The 19,519-nt window shown below is 44.6% G+C and overlaps 1 protein-coding gene across 1 annotated transcript in view; it reads right to left on the bottom strand.

Moving 5' to 3' along the window:
• Window positions 1-19,519, bottom strand: part of RYR3 (ryanodine receptor 3) — a 1,933,484-nt gene that overhangs the window by 1,238,370 nt on the left and 675,595 nt on the right. Inside the window, exons 17-18 of the mRNA XM_078661960.1 lie at window positions 17,635-17,768; window positions 17,064-17,305 (exon numbers count right to left, since the gene is read on the bottom strand). Coding sequence (XP_078518086.1) covers window positions 17,064-17,305; window positions 17,635-17,768 — 376 coding nt within the window. The remainder of the gene's footprint in view (window positions 1-17,063; window positions 17,306-17,634; window positions 17,769-19,519) is intronic.

The raw sequence follows: 19,519 nt of genomic DNA, 5'->3' as shown, positions 1-19,519 counted from the left end.
GTGTCGCCAACGTCAAGCGATCTTCCCAGCCCAAGCTCACATTCGCAGCGCGCCACACAGTCAAAGCAGTCAATGTAGGTCCCACAAGATGGCGCCCAGCGGAGCGAGAGTAAAGCACTCTGTTAAAATCACCTCCCGGAAGCTGAAGTTTATCCATCTCGAACGCCGGATTACGACCCGGCGAAAACATAACGTGATTGATAGCAGACAGGTGGGAGGCCCAATAATATCTCTTAATGTCGGGGAGCGCCATGCCCCCGTCATACCACGGGATGGAAAGTTTCGCGAGAGCAATGCGCGGACGCCCATCCCAAATAAGCTGTCTCTGAAGACTCTCAATCTCCCGAAAATAGGTCTTAGGGATAGGATCATAAAAGTTCTGGAGAGCGTAGAGAAATCGCGGCAATGACATCATTTTAAACAGGGCCGCCCGACCCAGAGGAGATAAGGGAAGTTTACGCCAGCGGGCAACGTCCAAACGTAGTCTAAGCAACGGGGGAAGGAGATTACGATCAAAGCGAAGGGACGAGTCCAAAGTAACAAAAATCCCCAAATATTTGAAGCCGTCCTGGGCCACCTGAATGGGAAGCCTACTCGGCAACGGAGGCAAGACACCAGATAAAACATATACACAGGACTTGGTCCAGTTAATTACAAGGCCCGAGTTAGCACCAAAGGACGCGAGAACGTCAAATAAAACGGATAAAGACTTACGAGGGGAGGTAAGATACAAGAGGATATCGTCCGCATAAAGCGAGACACGGTCTTCAAAGTCCGGGGCCCAACGAATCCCTTTAAGGGACGGTTCCCACCGAAGCCAGGCCGCCAATGGTTCAAGAGCGAGTGCAAACAGCAGCGGAGACAAGGGGCAACCCTGGCGGGTGCCCCTGCCCAAGGAGAAGGGAGCCGACACCCTACCATTCACCACAACTTGCGCCAGAGGTTCCGCGTACAACAATTTAATCCAGCTAATAAACTCGCACCCGAATCCGAATTTCTCAAGAGTCGCCCATAAATAGGGCCACTCCACAGTATCGAAGGCCATAGAGGCATCCAAAGACGCCAAAATGGCCGGTTCCGTCAACAGCCCCGCCCTCGCTATCACGCCGTGAAGGCGACGTAGATTCAAAGCAGTGTTGCGATGCGGGATAAAACCAGATTGATCTGGATGGACCAGGTCACCAAGAACCGACAGAAGACGGGATGCCAAAAGTTTCGCCAAAACCTTGGGTTCAACATTTAACAGGGATATAGGCCTATATGAGGAACAAAGGTCCCGCGGTTTACCATCTTTGGAGATGACGACTATCGTCGCCAGACGCTGATCGTAGGGAAGGATGTTCCGCTCTCGGGATTCTAAAAACATATCGCGGAGATACGGCGCCATATTATCGGGACGTAACTTGTACAACTCAATAGGCAACCCGTTCGGGCCCAACGCTTTGCCCGAGCGGAGCGAACGGATAGCAGTAGCTATCTCATCAACCGTAAAAGGGGAGTCCAAAGCAATACGGTCCAAATCGGAGACACAGGGCAGAGTTATATCACGCAACAGAAGGCGAGAATCAGCCACATCCCTCACAGACACGGGAGCATACACAACACGGAAGTATGCGGCAAAACGGTCAACAATAGCAATCGGGTCAGTCACATTCTCACCACTCGCAGACTGAATCACGGGCACCACACGATTAGCTCTTTCTTTCTTGTCCAACCACGCTAGGAGTTTACCCGCTTTATCACCCACATCATATAACCTGCCTTGTTGTTCTCGAAACATCACCTTTGCAGCGTCCGTGACCAGGGATTTATAGGCAAATTGTTTCAAACCCAGGGCGTGAAGTTTCTCAGGTGTGACACCAGAGTCCAGTTCGTCCTCCAAAGCCGAAATCTCCCCCTCAAGGTCTACCACCTCCCTCTTCCCGGCTTTCTTAGCTTCAACAATCAAGGAAAGGGCCTGTCCACGAATCACCGTTTTAAAGGCTTCCCACAGGGACACAGCCGAAGAGACCGACCCCTCGTTGTCCAGGAAATACGCATCCATGGACTTGAGCAAGAGGCTACGGGTCTCAGGGGAGGAAAGGTACCATGGATTAATGGGAGCTACTCGGCCCGCTGCCTCTACCCCAACCTCAAAACGAAGCCAGAGCGGCGAGTGGTCAGAGATACCCCTAGGCAAATGCAAAATCTCACTGACCGCCGACGACTGGGCCGCGGGCATCAGGAAATAATCCAGCCGAGACAAACTGCCATGTGCCCCAGAGTGGAATGTGTATTGAAGCTGAGTGGGATGCAACAGTCGCCAGCAGTCCACAAGGCCAAAGGTATCTAGAAACCCACCCAACCACTGCTGAGCAGCCGGAGTATCCCTAGGGGGATGGCGATCGTGAAGGCCGGAAAGCACCGAATTAAAATCACCGGCCAGGAAGAGAGTACTATTAGGGAGATCTAACAAAACGCGGCCCAAATCAGTGAAAGTAGAAGTCTGCAAACCCGGGGGGACATAAACATTGAAGAGAGATAGGGTGCGGCCCTCATATCTACCCACCAAGACCGCATACCTCCCTCGGTCATCTTGAATCACCTCATCAATTGCCAGGGGGAGGGAGGTTCGAACAAGGATACCCACACCCCTGGAACCAGAGGTAAACCCCGAGTGTGCCACAAGGCGGTAGCCCCACCTATTCATTGCATAACAAACATTTCCAATCAAATGAGTTTCTTGCAGGAAAACAATGTCCGGTGATAAACGTCGTATACATTTCAAAACCACACTGCGCTTAATACGATCTCCCAGACCGTTAACGTTCCAGGAAACGAATTTTAACCCTCTACCCCCCATCCCATCCACCCGATCCAAGACCCCACGTCCATGAGCACGACATCAGAAACAGCAGCAAACACAGGAGCAATCCGCCTTGAAAACAACACACAAAAAAGAAAGAACTTCCCAACCCCCCTCCCCCAAACTGAAAAGGAACACCCCCCACCCTGCACCCCTGCAAAAAGCTAAAGAGCCACCCCAACCTGCAGTGTGCCTGTCGCCCTAGGACCCCTATTCTACACAAAGACCCCGGAGGAGGAAAGGCCCCCGTTCCACCCGCCCCCCGACCACACCAAGAACTAAAAGGAACAAACTAAAGACAAAATAATTATGCTGTAGAGGAACGCCGGCCAACACTCCTGAAAACGTGTTCAAAGTAAGACATGAGAGCCGAACAGTCAGATCTCCGCACCACCTTCGGCACCACCAGGGTGAGCGGCGGGCTCCGTCTCAGGAGGACGGTCAGGCAAGGAGTCCAGCCAGTCATTAACAACATCTGGTCGATCAAAGAAAAGGGTGCGCTCGTTATACTCGACCCGAAGCCTGGTGGGAAAGAGCATAGCATAGCGTAGGCCCCGGTCTCGAAGACGTTTCTTGGCACCACGAAATTCCATCCGTTGTCTCTGAACTTGTTGGGAAAAGTCCGGGTAAAAGTTCACCGTGGCATTTTCAAAGGCCACCGGGCCCTTCACCCGCGAAGCCTGCAGGATAGCGTCCCGGTCTCTATAGTGGAAAAGCTTCGCCACAATAGGTCTCGGCGGGGCTCCCGGTTTACCTTTGCCCCCCGGAACACGATGTGCACGTTCCACTGTGAAAAACCTAGTAAGACCAGAAGGAGCAAGATGGTTCAAGACCAGATCTTCAACCAGGAGATCCACCGAGTGGGGTTCTGGGTTCTCCGGTACACCAACCAGACGGACATTGCAGCGACGTGCCCTATTTTCAAAATCCTCCAGGCGTCGGGTCATGAAGTCGTTCACCCGACGGAGATTCCCGACCTCCGTCTGGAGCTCCGATACGTCCTTCGTGAGGCTGGATGATTTAATATCCAATGATTGTACCCTTTCATTCGTCTTGCCGAGATCAGCACGAATCAGATTCACTTCAATAGCCACAGTGTCAAGTTTATGGGCCAAGGCCTCGTACTGTAGGCCGATGGATTCCCTCACTCCCGAAATGGCGCCCATAATGTCCTGCAGGGAGGGCTCCGCCGACTCCTCCAAAACTCGATCGGACGCTGTAACAGGACCAGGCAGGGCAGCTCCGGGGGACCCCTTAGAATGGGTATAGCGGTCCATAACATTTGATTGAACCGGAGCTCCGCGCAGAGGTGTTTTCGTCTTGCGCGTCTCCCTGTCCCCTCTGCCCGCCATTTTGAAGATGCGTCACAAGGCGAGCCACCAGGGTCAACGGGCCCGACACCCAAATCGCAGGACCAAAGGTTCCAAAAAGGGCACCACACGGGTAGAGGTCGCCAAAACCAGCAAATAGTCCACAGGAAGGCCCAACAGCCGATCTGCCTCCAAGTATCAGTCCCTGCACGACACGCACACTGTCGGCCCAAGTCGAAACAGAATCGAAACCGAAACTTAGGAGGGGGACCCACAAGGCTAGTTCTCCTGCCGCTGTTGTTCAATTCCAGGACGGCCACAGAACCGCACCCCGTCCCGGGCGCACCTCAAGGGCGGAGCCCAAAAGTTCAGATCACCATATCTCAGGAATCCAATGTCCAAATCGATTTCTGAAAAGTGCCAGGGTCATCAGCCAAACGTCCTCCACATGAATTCTTGCAGGAAATCAGGATTCAGTCAGGATAAAGTGCCGGGAGCGGCGAGGGTCCGGAGAGCGCTGTGCTCAAGCGGCCATCTCGGATGCCCGCCAAGCTCCTCCAACACTGGTCTTTTAAAAAGGAAAGGGAAAGCTAAGGTTAAGGCAAAAAAGGGCAGAGGCCTGAATTTAAACATTTTGCCATCGACATTGACATCTGCCAGCGCCCGGGAAAAACTTTTGAAAGATCAGAGCCCACTGCGTAAGTGGATACAGGCAAAAGGAGGAGTAAAATCCATAGCCAAACGCCTCTCTGGCAATAATAGCATAAATAACTTTAAGACTACACCCGCCAGTAAAAATATATCTTCAGATCCTCTGCAAATAGCTTCTCAGAAGGTAATAGGTAATGGCTCCAGCTCCACTTCTATTTTGGGTGAAAATGCTGACTCCTCGTCTTCTTTCTACGCTTGCAGTGAAATCACTCAGGTTCCTTTGACTGCATTAGACCCAGCATTGATACCAACATTACCCCAACAACAACCCCCTCAAACACCTGCAGCCTCCCCCATGGGAACTTCATTGGATTTAATTCTGAAGACACTATTAGAACATCGCCAAGAAGTTCAGTATAGCTTTTCTCAATTAAGAGAAGACAACTGTAAAATGCAGAGCTGTTTGCAGGAGGTTAGAAGTAATCTGCACAATGTTACTGAGGAGATTGCTGAAATTCAGCAAAGGATTGTTACTGTTGAAGAAACGCTTGCTACTACCGTTATAACTTCAGATTGTCAGGATAGAGATATTTTGACACTCAAGAACAAGGTAGAGGATCTGGAAAATCGCCAAAGGTGCCAGAATCTGCGATTTTTTGGAATACCCGAGGGGTCTGAAGGGGCAGACACCCGGGCATATATGGTCAAGTTTCTACATAAGGCTTTCCCAGATCTATCCGATTGGGATTGGGATTCCCAAATACAAAGAGCTCACAGACTACCTATGTTTACGAAGAAAAAAGATGGCCGATTTCCTAGACCTATATTGATTTATCTGGGAAACTTTTTATTAAAACAGGCAATATCCATCAAAGCCAGGCCCAATACTCCGGTGACGGTGGATGATGTTACATTCTTCACGAAGTCTGATCTCAGTAAAACTACAATGGATAAACGATGGGAGCTGCGAAAGCTGATAGACCCTTTAAAATCTAAGGGGCAGTGGTCTATCTCCAGGAGCCCGCCAGGCTTAAAGTGATAAAAGCAGGCCACACCCACATATTTGATGACTTTAAAGAGGCTGAGCAATTTCTTGCTTCATTGGTTAATGATCATTAGCCTCCAAAATTAAAAAAAAAAAAAAAACACTGATTTCAGACAGATCATAGAGGGTTGGCTCTCTTTTTCTCATTTTTCTCTTCTTATTTTGGTATTTTTTCATACCTTACTATTCTTCTCTACTCTTTTCCCTATTCTTCTAATAGGGTAATAGGATACTTACGTATGATTTAATACGGAGGGAGAGGGGTCCTTGGGGAGCTCCCACTGTCTGGCTGCCCATTCAACGGCAGCAGAAGATAGGGGTAGGCTTCCGGGTAGGTACAGAGTGTGGGGAGGGACGCAGGTTGAGACTAGGGGGAGTCTGGGGGAGAGGTGGGGGGGACTCTGGGGAAACTGAAAAAGATGACACAAGCAGATACAATATGAGGTACAAATTTATCATTTTAGAAGGGTTTTTCTTTCTTGAAGCAGTTGTTCAAGATATATCTGAACTAAGACATGAGCCAAGTTAGTTGCCTTGCTTGGAATGTTTCAGGGCTTAATAATAAAAACAAAAGACAACTTGTTTTTGAAGAATTAAAAATGTACAATCCTCATTTTGCATTATTAAATGAAACACATATACGATACCAGGATAGGAAAATGATGGAGCAGGGTGGTTATGAGCTTATTATATGTACACCATTGAATGCCTCTATCCGCGGGGTGGCTATACTCAAGAGAAAGCTATTTAAGGTTGAAATTAATAGGGTTGCATCAGACAAAGCCGGAAGATGGGTAATTGCTCAAATTACGTTGTCTAATCTTAAATATACCCTCTGTGCAGTTTATGGGTCTAACCATGATGATGCAGCAATTTTTGATCGATTAAATACTGCACTACTAGGTTGGGAAGGGGAGTTATTACTTATGGGGGATTTTAATTGTGTTATTAATTACGTAAAAGATACAACCAAGGGCATTTCTTCACAAAGAATGCGTAAGACTAGGGCATCTATTCTAGAACTAGCCCGCATACATAAATTGAAAGATGTTTGGAGGCACCTTTACCCTAGGCTTGCAGGATATACTTACCATTCAATACCACATAAAATGTACTCGCGTATAGATATGGCTTGGGCAACGAACCATATTTTGGAAGGCTGTAAAATGGAGATTTGCCCAAAGTTAACATCTGATCACAACCCTATAGTGGTAATATTCAAGATCGTATCTAAAAAGACAGAACCTAGGCTATTCTCCTTTCCCAGACATCTGATATCTAATCCTAGGTTTATTTTTCTTTTGAAAGAACACATAAAAGAATTTCTAGAGTTTAATATTGATACAGCTAAAGTTACCTCAGTTTGGGACTGTTGTAAAGCTAGCATCAGAGGTTTCGCCCAACAGTTTATTTTCCAACAAAATGCCAATCGTAAGGAAGAGATCCGTTGTATTACATCAAGGATAAGGGGGCTAGAAGAACATTTGGCAGAAATTACCAGAAAAGAAGGCGCGGGGGTTTCTCATAACCTAAACAAAGCTAAATTAGAACTTAAGCTGATAACGCTACGATGCGAGACCAAGAAATTTTTAAGAGACAAAGTTACGACTAAACTACATAAATATAAATTCTTGCAATACGAGAGCGGCGATAGAATAGGTAAAATCCTCACTTATAAAATCGCTGACGATAGATCTACTTCTGTAATCAAGAGCATAGAAGGCGCAAATGGTATTAATTATACTAGTTCAGAGCAGATATTGCAACAATTTGTAGAATACTACACTAAATTATACACCCCAGAGGGCATCCCCCCTACGGCGATAGTGGAAAATTACATTAGAAACAATTGGCGGCTAGAGAAGGATATAGTAGATATGGAAGAACTGGAAAAAGATTTCACTAAGGAAGAACTAAAAACAGCTATCTTCTCTCTTCCCTCTGGGAAGGCTGCGGGGGATGACACCTTGCCGATTGAAATTTATAAAATATGTTGCGAGGAATTACTTCCAATATTTTGCTCAGTTATTAATCAGATAAGTACAACAGATAGGGCCCCGACTTCTTGGAATACTGCTAAAATTATATTCTTTTAAAAAAAAGAACAAACCACCTACGGAATGCGGGTCTTACCGCCCTATCTCCTTGATTAATGCTGATGCTAAGGTATTCGCTAAACTAATTGCCACAAGACTTTCCCCCCTTATGCCTAAGTTGGTTAGTGAACATCAGCATGGCATTGTAGTAGGCAGAGATACAACCCAACATGTAAACACGGCCATTACTCTGTTTGACATAGCAGCCACTAATCCCTCCCCACTCGGAATGATATTACTTGACGCTGAAAAAGCTTTCGACCGAGTGGGGTGGGATTATCTCTGGGTAATTCTTAAAGAAATCGGGTTTAAAACTAAATTTTTAACTAAAATTCAAGCACTTTATGACCGCCCTAATGCTGTAATTGGGTACGATTGTTTACTTTCTTCTACATTTTTAATTTTGAGAGGGACTCGGCAGGGATGCCCGCTTTCACCTTTATTATTTGCTCTCGCCATGGAACCTTTTATTAATGCTATACAAGGGCAGATGTTGATAAAACCATTTACATCTGGGACAATATCGCTTAAAATGACTGCTTACGCGGATGATTTGGCAGTTTATACTACTGATGTGATGGAAGCTATGGCAGGAATTATCAAAGAAGCGGATGCATTTGGTGAAGTTTCTGGATATAAGTTAAATCTAGGCAAGACCCAAATCATAGCCAATTACAAACCACAGATACCAGTAACGGGAATTTGCCACGCTGCTACTTATTTAGGTATCAAGATAACATCTAATATCAAGGATATAATGGCATTGAACTATGATGTTTTATTAAAAGACACTCAGGCTCTCCTTAAAAAATGGCATACGGTGCCTTTAAACCTTATTGGGCGAATTAATCTTATTAAAATGAACATTTTGCCAAAATTTTTATACTTATTTAGATGCATTCCTTTGAAGATAAATAAAATATATTTTAGGAAACTTGACGGCTTATTGGGCAGTTTTATATGGGGCTTTAAAAAGAATCGTAGAGCACTTTCTTCCCTGAAACTACCTTTTATTAAAGGAGGGCTTAACTTTCCGGATTTCAGAATGTACTATTTTGCATCATTTTTGGGACGGTTACAGAGCTTGTTTAATTCTAGTAATCCATATTTCTTCCACCAATTTATGTTAGAATTAGATTCCTTACAATTCTTGGCCAGAAATAATGACCCGAACTATTTTAAAAGAGTTAAGTTCAAGACTGCGAAAGATATAATCAGCATATGGAAGATAGTAATGACCCAGAATAAAGCATCATACTACCATTCTCTATTAACCCTTTGGAATAATCCGGGATTACCAAGTATTTTTAGTGATTCAGGATGTAAAATATGGGCGAACCGAGGCATAGTAAGATTGGGGGACCTATATGGGTCATCAGGTTTCTTGGATTTTGATACACTTAGGCTATTATATAAATTACCTGCAAATACTTATTTTAAGTATATACAAATACGCGACTTCCTTATAGGGAAATTAAACCTTAAAGAGATTGTTGATTCAGACTCATGGCTGTGCATGTATAAAGGAGAGGGGAACAAGAAAAATACTATTAGTCAAGGATACAAATGCTTTATTGAAGGCAAGATAGATGATTGTCCCAAATTAGCACAGAAATGGGCTCTACGGTTTACGAGCGGTATTAGCTCAAATGACATTTCCTCTTTTTTAAACAAAATTGATACATTAACCCACTCTTCAAGCTTAAAACTCCAAGCATACAAAACGATATGCCAACTTTACTATACCCCTTTACAAATAAGTAAATGGGTCCCCAACAACGTTTTTAACGATCGTACTTAATGCCCAAAGTGTCATACTCAGGCTACTGATTTAGAACATATGCTGGTTCTATGCCCCGCTCTTACTTCATTCTGGGACGGCTTAGAAAATATTCTGAGATCAAAACACCTAATCGAGGTACCATTATCATCAGACATGATCCTTTTAGGCTTGCAACTTAACTCTTCTCCATTTCAAGACCTAATTTTTATTCTATTAGCATGTGCAAGGCTGGTCATAGCTCGAACATGGATATTAGAACAACCACCTCATGCAAATGAATGGTGGTGCTTGGTGACAGAGATACATCATATGGAACTACTGTTAGCTAGGAAAAGAGGTGCTAAAGCACTGGTTAAAATAGATAGAATTTGGGGCTGCTTGTTTCCTACTTGTGAATCGAACTAATGTGAAATTGAGCCCTGTTTCTTTTTATTATTTTGTAATTTCATTTACTCACTTCATTCTTTCTTTTTCTTTTTTCTTTCACTGCTTCTTGAAATATTTACGCTGATTTTGGAAATTTTTGTTAAAGGAAATAGTATGTATGTGTTTAAAATGCTTGTGTCACCTTTTAAATAAAAATGTTAAAAAAAAAAAAAAAGAAATACTACTCTAAAGACATTTTTTTTATTGTGTGGATATATTTATAAATGTGCACTGGAATTTACAATGGTGCATTGGAATTCCACACGAGTGGGGGCTATTCATAGCATAGGCTTATCAGTAGAGATTGCCTAAGGAGAGCTTTTCATTTGCCCAAGGTGGCCACTGACCATGTTGTTTGCAACCTGCTGAATCACTATACTATTCTACATGGCAATCTATATACCACGGTGTTCTATAAATGCACAGTTAGTGTATAGTTACCATGTATTGCACCCTCGTTATAAAAATCCAGGAGTCACAACAATTCTAATAATGTTTAATAAGCACATATTGCACTTTGGTCCAGAAGACGTAATTGCCCCTTTAAGGCCTTTTCCCGTCCGTTTCCACTTTTTTGCTGAAACACTTGAGGTCATGAGTATTGCTGAGGAATTTAGGGCAGTGTATAGTTATGTCGGCAATCACATTATAGCATAAATGTTTGTAGGTGTAAAGATAAGCAGGCACAGGTCAAACCTGCAGAGCAGATTTTTCTGAGGAAAGGGCAAATGTCTTACTTCCCTGTAAAATGTCATTGTTAGCACAGATTTTGAACTTCTAACCAATTTTTTTTTATCTTCAGGCACATAGAAAGAGGGAAGTGTGTACAAACATGAGGAACGAAGGAGAAATGTGTTGATTCTAAGGGGGTAATGCCACATTAGCAACTAGTCACAAACTTACAACACTGCAAGCGCGGACAAAGGAACTCAATAGTTTTAATACAAACTTAGCGAAGTTGCATGCTGGTGCGGGCAGTGAGCACAAGCAGAGTGAGTATTTGAAGGGAAGTGGCAAGTCCCTCTTTGACCCAGAGATGCATATCCACTATAGCTGGGAGGAGCAAGCATTGTGTGCTGTTAAGAGGACACACTGGAATAGAGGGTCCTGTGGAAATGCGTGAGAGGGTGCAGGCACCCTAGCATCAGGGCAGTGTAAGGTAAAATACAGTTAAAGAGGAAGCATGTACTTATCTTATTATTATTGCCATTCCGTAGATTTGGCTCGCCTCTACTTGCACTGGAGTCCAATACTGAGAGTGGAGAGGGATATGGTAAGGTAAAACAATTGCAGCTTGTTGGACTTGGCCCTCTCCACAGAGTCAACCCCAAACGTTTTGCTTTCTTCCCTCCTGTTTTGCTGAATTTGTTGTTTTTGTAGGCCTTAGGACTCAGCAAACTTTACCATTACTAACCAGTGGTAAAGTGCGTGTGCTCTCTCCTTTAATAATGGTAAGATTGGCTTAAACCGAACTGCCACATTTAATTTACTTATAAGTTCCTAGTAAAGTGAGACTACACATACCCAATTAAATGCTACTGGTGGGCCTGCAGCACTATATTGTGTCACCCACATAAGTAGCCTTTTTAACATGCCTTAAGCATACTATTGCAGCCTGTGTTCAGTTTGAAACTGCCAATTTAACTTGCCAAAATAACCCCTTTGCCAATCCTCAATCTCTCTTTTTAATACATATAAACAACCCCTGGAGTGGCCCCTAAGCAGCCTATAGTGCAGGTTGCAGTATATTTTAAAAGTTGGACATGTACTTTTTAAGTATTACATATCTGGATAGTGAAACAGTCCTAAATTTGTTTTTCAGTACTGTGAGGCTCACTTCGCCCATAGGATAACATTGAGCTAACGTTCTTGTCCTAACCATTTGGTGCCTGCATCTTGGGTCACATGACTAGGAGTAGCTGGCAGTTGGTCTTTGTCTATTACTCCCAGACAGTAAGACAAAGGGGAGATAGGTGTTGGCAGGATGGGCCATCTCTGACTTGATGAGGGGGAGGAGCTGTCATCTACCACACTTGTACATCACAAGGGCTCTGCCTGAGCATACTCACAAAGGGTTTGACACTAGTCTTTTGTAACCCCAGACGAGCTGGGGCCAGGGCTGTGAGCCAGAAAGTTCCAAACACCTCTAGGTTTGGAAACCTCCAGAACTTGTTCTTGCTACAAAGTGGGCACCAGGTATGTATATTGAACCCTCAGAACCAACTCTTCAAAACACCTCTGGACCTGTGGAAGACTCAGAAGGACTGATGTGTTGCTCAGCAAGAATGACTGCTACTTTGCTGCCCTACTGCCTGAGTGGGAGAGGTAGGCCTCACAGTTGTGAAAAACAAATGTGTGAGTTTTCTACTAGTGTAGCCTACCTGTACCAAATGATAACAATGGATTATCTTATTAGATTTAATAAGTGATAACATTTGTTTGGGAACAAGTAGAAATATCATGTTTGGTGTCTAAGGAATTGTAAGTTAAAATACACTTTAATGGTAAAGTCGGAATTTAAGTTACAATCTTCACTTTGAGAAAGTTGGCATTTTCTTGTCCGAGCCATTTGGTGCCAGCAGCCTGTTTCCTGGGTCAGATTACTAGGTGTAGCTGGCAATTGGTCTTTTTGTATTCCTCCCAGACAGCCACACAAGAGAGGGATTAGGTGTTAGCAGGATGGACCATCAAAGGCAGGATGAGGGGTGGCAGAGCTGTTAACATCCCTACTCCACTCCAGAACTCCAAAGACATGGTCTCAACTCGCAGACAAAGAACTTCTCAATGGCATATTGAGACTGCAAACAGAGTGGGATCATGGCAATAAGGCAGGAAATTCCAGACACATCTGTGAAGGGAAAACATCCGAAATTGTCTCCACTTCAAAGTGGGCATCAGATATAACAAGCATTTACAATGCAATAGGTCTCACAGCATTAAAGTTTGAGTTATTGGCATTGTAAATGATAATGCGTTGCATTAATTATTTTTAAAAGGTAATTGTACAGTTGTGCTAGGAGCAAGAGGTAATAAGTTATTTATTAGTTGTGAATATACTGTATTTACCTATGGACAAAGTTACTGTTTACTTGTTAGGTAAACTAGTGAACAGCAGTAGCTGTGAACGTGTAAGAGTGTTATATAGTAGGAGCTGTTTTAGTGTAAGAGTGGTGACATGGTCTGAGTGGTGACTAGTTATGAACAGTGATAGTAGAGGAGTAGTGATGTATTAAGAGAGGTAACAGGAAAAGAGAGGTGGAAAGTAGGAGTATTGAATGTGTATGAGTGGTGAATAGAGCAGGTGTAGCATTTGTGTGGTATTTGCAAATATGTATGAGTGGTGAAAGGAGGATTGGTGGTTATCGTGGAGTGACAGTGCAGGAAAATTGATGGGGGAGGAGAGGTGAGTGACAAGGTAGGAAAAGTGAGGATTTTGGAGAGGCGACACTGAAGATCAGTGATGATATTTGACTATATTAAACAAGGGGCTTGTAAATAATCCCCACAGTGTACAGAGGGAGGAGGACAACTGAGTGGAACCTACCAGGGATTTTATTTTTTATGTGCTTTTATATATCGCAAACTTTACCCGAAGGTGTCAGAGAGCTTTACCATAGAATCAGTTACATTACATATGGACTTTAGAGTACATAAATAATAACGTTTTGGGGATTTCGGGGAAATAAACATTAACAAGCAAACCCACCGCCGCAGCCCGGCTTCAACAGGAAGTCAGGCAAGCTTTGTTGGGACGGGGGCGGGGCCGGACAAAAACAGGAAGCAGGCGCTCCTGTGGCCGCCGGAGGATTTCCATGTTAGCTAGCGGGGCTCCCGTGCTCGTGGTGAGCCCCGCGGCCCCCGCCTGTTACCCGGAATGACCCGCTGGCTGCCGAGGGACACGCAAGAAGAACCTGGTAAGTGGGGTGTGAGGGGGATGTGTGCGCGCGTGTGTGTGTGTGTGTGCGCACGTGTGTGTATGCATGTGTATGTATGCGTCTGTGTGTATGTGTTAAAAGAGCACGATGACTGGTTGGTGGTGGGTGGGTGGGTGGGGGGGTGGTGTGTAGGCGAGTGTCTGTCTGCCCGTTTGTCTGTTTGTAGTCAGGAGTGGCGGCTGAGGCCGCTGACGCGGTAAGTGGGGCGGGGTGGGGTGCGGCGACGGTATGTGTGTCTGTGTATGCCTGTGTGCCTGCGTGTGTGTTTGCCTGCATATGTGTGTGCGTGTTTGTCTGTGCATGCGTGAGTGTGGCTGTGTGTGCGCGCGCGTGATTGACAGAGGCGAGAGGCTTACTTGCGGGATGGAGCTTCCGAGGCAGGGGATGTGCACGGCGCCGTGCGCGCCCTCGAGGAGGAATCTGAGACAGCGAGGCTCGTGCCTGTACGCTGTCTCAGATTCCTCTGAACACGCCGACAAAAGGTCCATCGCTACGCTATCGCTACGCTCGACCTAAAAATGGGGCTCTCAGACCCACTCTTCAGTCCCCTTCTTGACCTGTGGAAAGACTTTCAGAGGACTGCCCTGCTGCCTATGGCCAGTTGCGTACTTCAGAGGACTGCTGCCCTGCTCCACAAAGAGGACTGCCCTGCTACTTGAGACCAGCTTTCTTGCTCGGACCCCAAGCTTTCCAGGATGACTTCAAGACCTAATTGGCTGGCCTCCTGATCAGAGCCCCAGGGACAGAAAAGGCTCACACCATCTTGAACCCACACCTGGACCCAGCCTGAGTGTGTCCTACCCCGCCACTTCGTGCCTCCCCAGTTCTGGATTCTTCGAAATTATGTTAAAGGGGCCCAAATAGCCCAAATCCAAAACTAGGGATTTAAATAATAGTCTGCCAATAAGTGGTCTAAGAATCGAGAGGATATTGAAACCTACCTGCTTGACGAACCGCCTAAGGAAAATTACTGGTAGGCCTGACTTTCCGCCAGCTCCCACTACAATCTTCCCTGTAGCAGCAAATCCTGTTCAGTGGCTCATCGCAGAAGGGGTATTTAGCCTCGTGGAGCCCTAACTGGCTATAGCCTTCAGTTCCTTAGAAGAGACAAAAGGCCTGATTTAGAACTTGACAGACATGCTACTCCGTCACAACAGTGATGGGTATACCGTCTGCCGACATATAAATCCCATTACATCCTATGGGATTTATAGTTCGACGGATGGGTTATAAGCCACCATTGTGACGGAGTAACCCGTCCGCCAAGTTCTAAATCAGGCCCTTAATCTGAGTGTGAAAATCTGCCCCAAGACTTCATCCAGTGGGTCCATGATGACGCCTCCTCTTCGGACACCGCCGGCTGCTTTGCCATGCTGAATTTTACCTTGTCATACAATTTTCCTCAAAAATGTTTCTAAGTTCGAAGAAAAGCGGAGACTGGGCTTTATTCACTTTGTGTATCCGACCCGCACTTCATCATGCGTCAGCCATAACTTTCAACTTTGGCTCAGTCTTGCATGACTAGAAGTCCAAAGTTGGCGCTCTTTTTAGAAGTTATTTCACACATTCAACTCTAAAGATCGATAACTCTGATTCTAATGACTGGATTTTTGTCATTTTGGTGTCAAATAATTTATTAAAATGTTCTCTATTTTTCAGAATTAGTGCAGGATTTTTCTTGTGTTGCTTGTTTCACTTTATTACTGTTTAAGTGCTGCATAAATACTTTACACAGTGCCTCTAAGTTAAGCTTGACTGCTTTTGTGTCAAGCTACCAGAATGTTAAGCACAGCTTAATTTAGTGACTTTTTATGGTTTACCCTGACAGGGATTTTGGCTGTTGCTTCAGTAAGGTTTCAGCCCCCTCAACCAACAACCCAATTTCTCACACAATTTACTTACCGGATCTTTATAAAGCATCTATAAAGACATGGTATTTACACAGTACAAATAATTATTTTTGGACAAGATTTTCTTTGAAAAGGTGTGCCTTCATTTCCTTTTGTAAATCAGGAAGAGCTTGTGGGATGTGTGTCAGGGTTGATTTCCAAATCAACGCTGACAGGTTCAAAGAGGAATGTCATGCTGTCTCAGTCTTCTCAGTAATGTGGTTTTTAAAGCTGTTGTGAAAGTTGAGGGCTGAATTCTTTAAGGTTCACTGCCAAAAGCTTATATTAAATAACTGCTGGACGACTCACATTGACAATTAATGTGAAGCCTGTTTAGTAGGGGGTTACGCTTTAAGTAGCCCTTCAAAATCCAGGCTTGATTTATGGAGAGGCAGTCCTTCAATTCTGTTAGATGAGGCCTTCAAGTAGGGCAACGTGTCATCCATTTATTGATGGATCTTGGTCTTCTTGCTGGACAGGAGCCAGGATCATCTAATTGATCTTCAAAAACATCATTTGCTACTCGTGACTCTTTCCTGGAGGACATCCTCAGTAGTTTCACTAAAATAGCGCTGAAGAATGCACAAATACTGTGTTGACAGCCCAAATATCTGACTATGTAACAAGAAATAAAATAAGTCATAATAGGGCACTGTGATTAGTGTTTATGTTTGGTGCCACTGCACCTACTGCACCAATAGAGACTACATACCTGAGCATTTTAGAAAATAGGTTACTGCTGAAAAACAAAGTTTGGCATGCAGTACATCTTGCCAGAGCTGTCACTGTGACTGTACTGATAAATGTCAGAACCCTCCCTAATCCCCCTGGGAGAGATAGACTGGCTCACATTTGGTTCCATGCCCAGTGCAATTCATGACATATCGTTTCGCCCACCGTTTAAAAACATTTCATCAGCTGCCACTGGTCAAGCCATCTGTGTGCTGTATTCTTCTACAATGAAAACACTTTTTTATGGAAAACAATTGTATTGACATTTCTTTCTTTGTTTTGGGCCTTAACTCAATTAAGAAATAACAATTTTGCTTTCACTCTTGTATGGTTGGCACATTGTTGACTCACCAGACCAGAGGTGGAGACCATCGAAGCCGAAGGAATGCAGGTCGTCTCCCACACCATTGCCTCCCCAGCCTTCTCCGCCACCCGGGTAAGGCGCATATCCTGACGTCGAGGCCCAGCCAACACGCAGGTGTGTGGGCTCAGCAGTCAGGAAGGGATCTACCTGGTCAATCATCAGTTCGAAGTACCATTTCCTGTACTGTGCAGATCCTTCCGCCATGCCCAAGAAGATGTTCGGCCTCATGCTGAAGGAGAACAGGCATGTCAACAAGTGAATGTTTAAAGAAATGGACAGCACACTACCACCACTTTCTGAAGAATCATACATGACCTTACTTTAAATGAATGCATGCTTGAATGAATAAGTGAAATAATGGCTAATAACAGCCAAAAGGTTGCGTTGGGGTACCCCAAGCTGAAAGTTGAATGTAATGGTGTTTATAAAAAAAGCTACTTATCATGTTATTTGCAGCTGCTGTGAACTTCAGCACTATGATAATAAAGTCACATTTCACAGGATGTTTGACATCTAGCATTTATTCTTATCTACAAGAATGGAGTTGAGCATATGTACCTGGTAACATCATTCACCAATCGCGTCTGCAAAAGTAAATCCCTCCTAGGAAGCAGGTTATCGCAGATCAAGTTCTGATTGGTGCGCACTGCAACGTTGTTACAAACGCAGAGTGAGCATAGCACATCCAGCACCTGGAACAACACAAGCACAGGAAATAAGTCAGCGAGTGTGTACAGCTGGTAATAGAGACAGGGGAGCCTCTTGGCACTTCAGGAAAGAAAGGTTACTCACTGTGAGCTCATATAGCCTTATAGCCCGACGTAGTGGCCTATACCGGTTTTAAAGGCTCACTCCAGCGTTAATGGCCTGAGTTGAAGACGAGGGCCTTTAACAAGGGAGCGGGACTTTAATGCCGGTATAAGCTAGCGAGGGCTATTAGCTACTAGCCCAGGGTTACCGTTGCCAAGAGCGCTGGGATGCCTACGGGTAGCCATGCGCTATATAAGTGATTTTACAATTACAATTACAATTACAATTATAACATTCCGCCACTAGAGGGCAGAATTTAATGTCAAGACTGGAGGATAACATTTTTGCAATCTAATTAGCCGCCACACAGTCACATGAGCAACAGCTGTGAAGGCAACATTGGAATGTTGGAGCTCCGGGGTGCTACCGGCAATTAGAAGCCTGGAGCACTTGTTTTCAATAGAGCTCCCAACATTCCAATGTTCTAATAAGCATTAGAATTTCACCACCTGCATGCATAACGCGGGAACACATCTAGACCCTCATTACCGCTGGCCCGGTGTGTGGAGCAGTGCTTATCACACCAGGTGAAACAATCAGGTGCGGTAAATAGCAGCTAGTTATGAGTTTTTCCACAGTCATGAGGAATAAAATGCAGGGATTGGTGCTTATTTGGCCACTTAAAAATTACCGATGGAAACTGTGGGTTGTGAGTTGTTTCCCGGTATATGCACTAACAGTACACATACCACATACCGGAATTATTTGGGCCGCTTGTAATGAGGGGATTAAAGTGCAGAATGCCAGAAGGGGCATTTGACGAATGCAGTGCTCAACACACTCTCAGATTAACACTACTATTTCTGGGGCAATGGACAGCAGAGAGACTTGCAGGACTTGAGGCTTGCTTTGATAATCCTTTTTCAGGATCCAAATTATGAGTAGGTTGGTGTTTTCCAACCCCTGCGTAAACTCCTGTTTGTGCAGAAGTAGAATTTACGAGTTGGTGGTCTTTGCTGCATATGATAATTAGTGGGTGTATTAAATATCTCCCCCTTTGTTAAATTTCGGTATGTCAAACCTAGGAGAATATGGGAAAAGAGAATGGTATGTACCATACTATGCATATTTTGCACGTATGTACCAAAATCTGCATGTTATTCCGCATAAACTCCTAATAGAGTCTACTTCTCATCCATCCAGGGGATACTCATCAATAATCATAATCTTCCCCTGTACCTTCCCCTGTACAACTTTTAAGTGTACAGAGGGGAATAAAAGCAATTTTTCTGATATATTCTCATTTTGTGGGTCAAAAGAGTAGATATTGAGCACTTTCTATTTCTTTGACTCTTGTACTGGTCTACAAGAGGCCTGCTCTGAAGGCAGCATGGGTTAGATCCCAGAGAACTGCAATGACCACATGCCGACTGTCTGCAAATGAGACAATAGTGAGGTCATCTTGTAAGTTCAGAGACAAAGTGTGGTGGAAACCGGTCAAAGTGTCAGTGTGAGTATCTGAACCTTAGCAGGCTAATCCTATGTATACATAGGACTGAGATGTGCCACTAATGAGCAACAGTGGCCATGTTACAAGGCAAATTTGTGGTGGGTGGTTTCTACAAAGATATTAATATCATGCTGCTGCTGATGTATTATTGATCTTTTTAATGGTATTCAATGCTATATGTAA

Source organism: Lissotriton helveticus, chromosome 9 (assembly GCF_964261635.1).
Source record: "Lissotriton helveticus chromosome 9, aLisHel1.1, whole genome shotgun sequence".
Classification (NCBI taxonomy): domain Eukaryota; kingdom Metazoa; phylum Chordata; class Amphibia; order Caudata; family Salamandridae; genus Lissotriton; species Lissotriton helveticus.
This window is presented reverse-complemented; position numbering and strand designations above follow the sequence as displayed.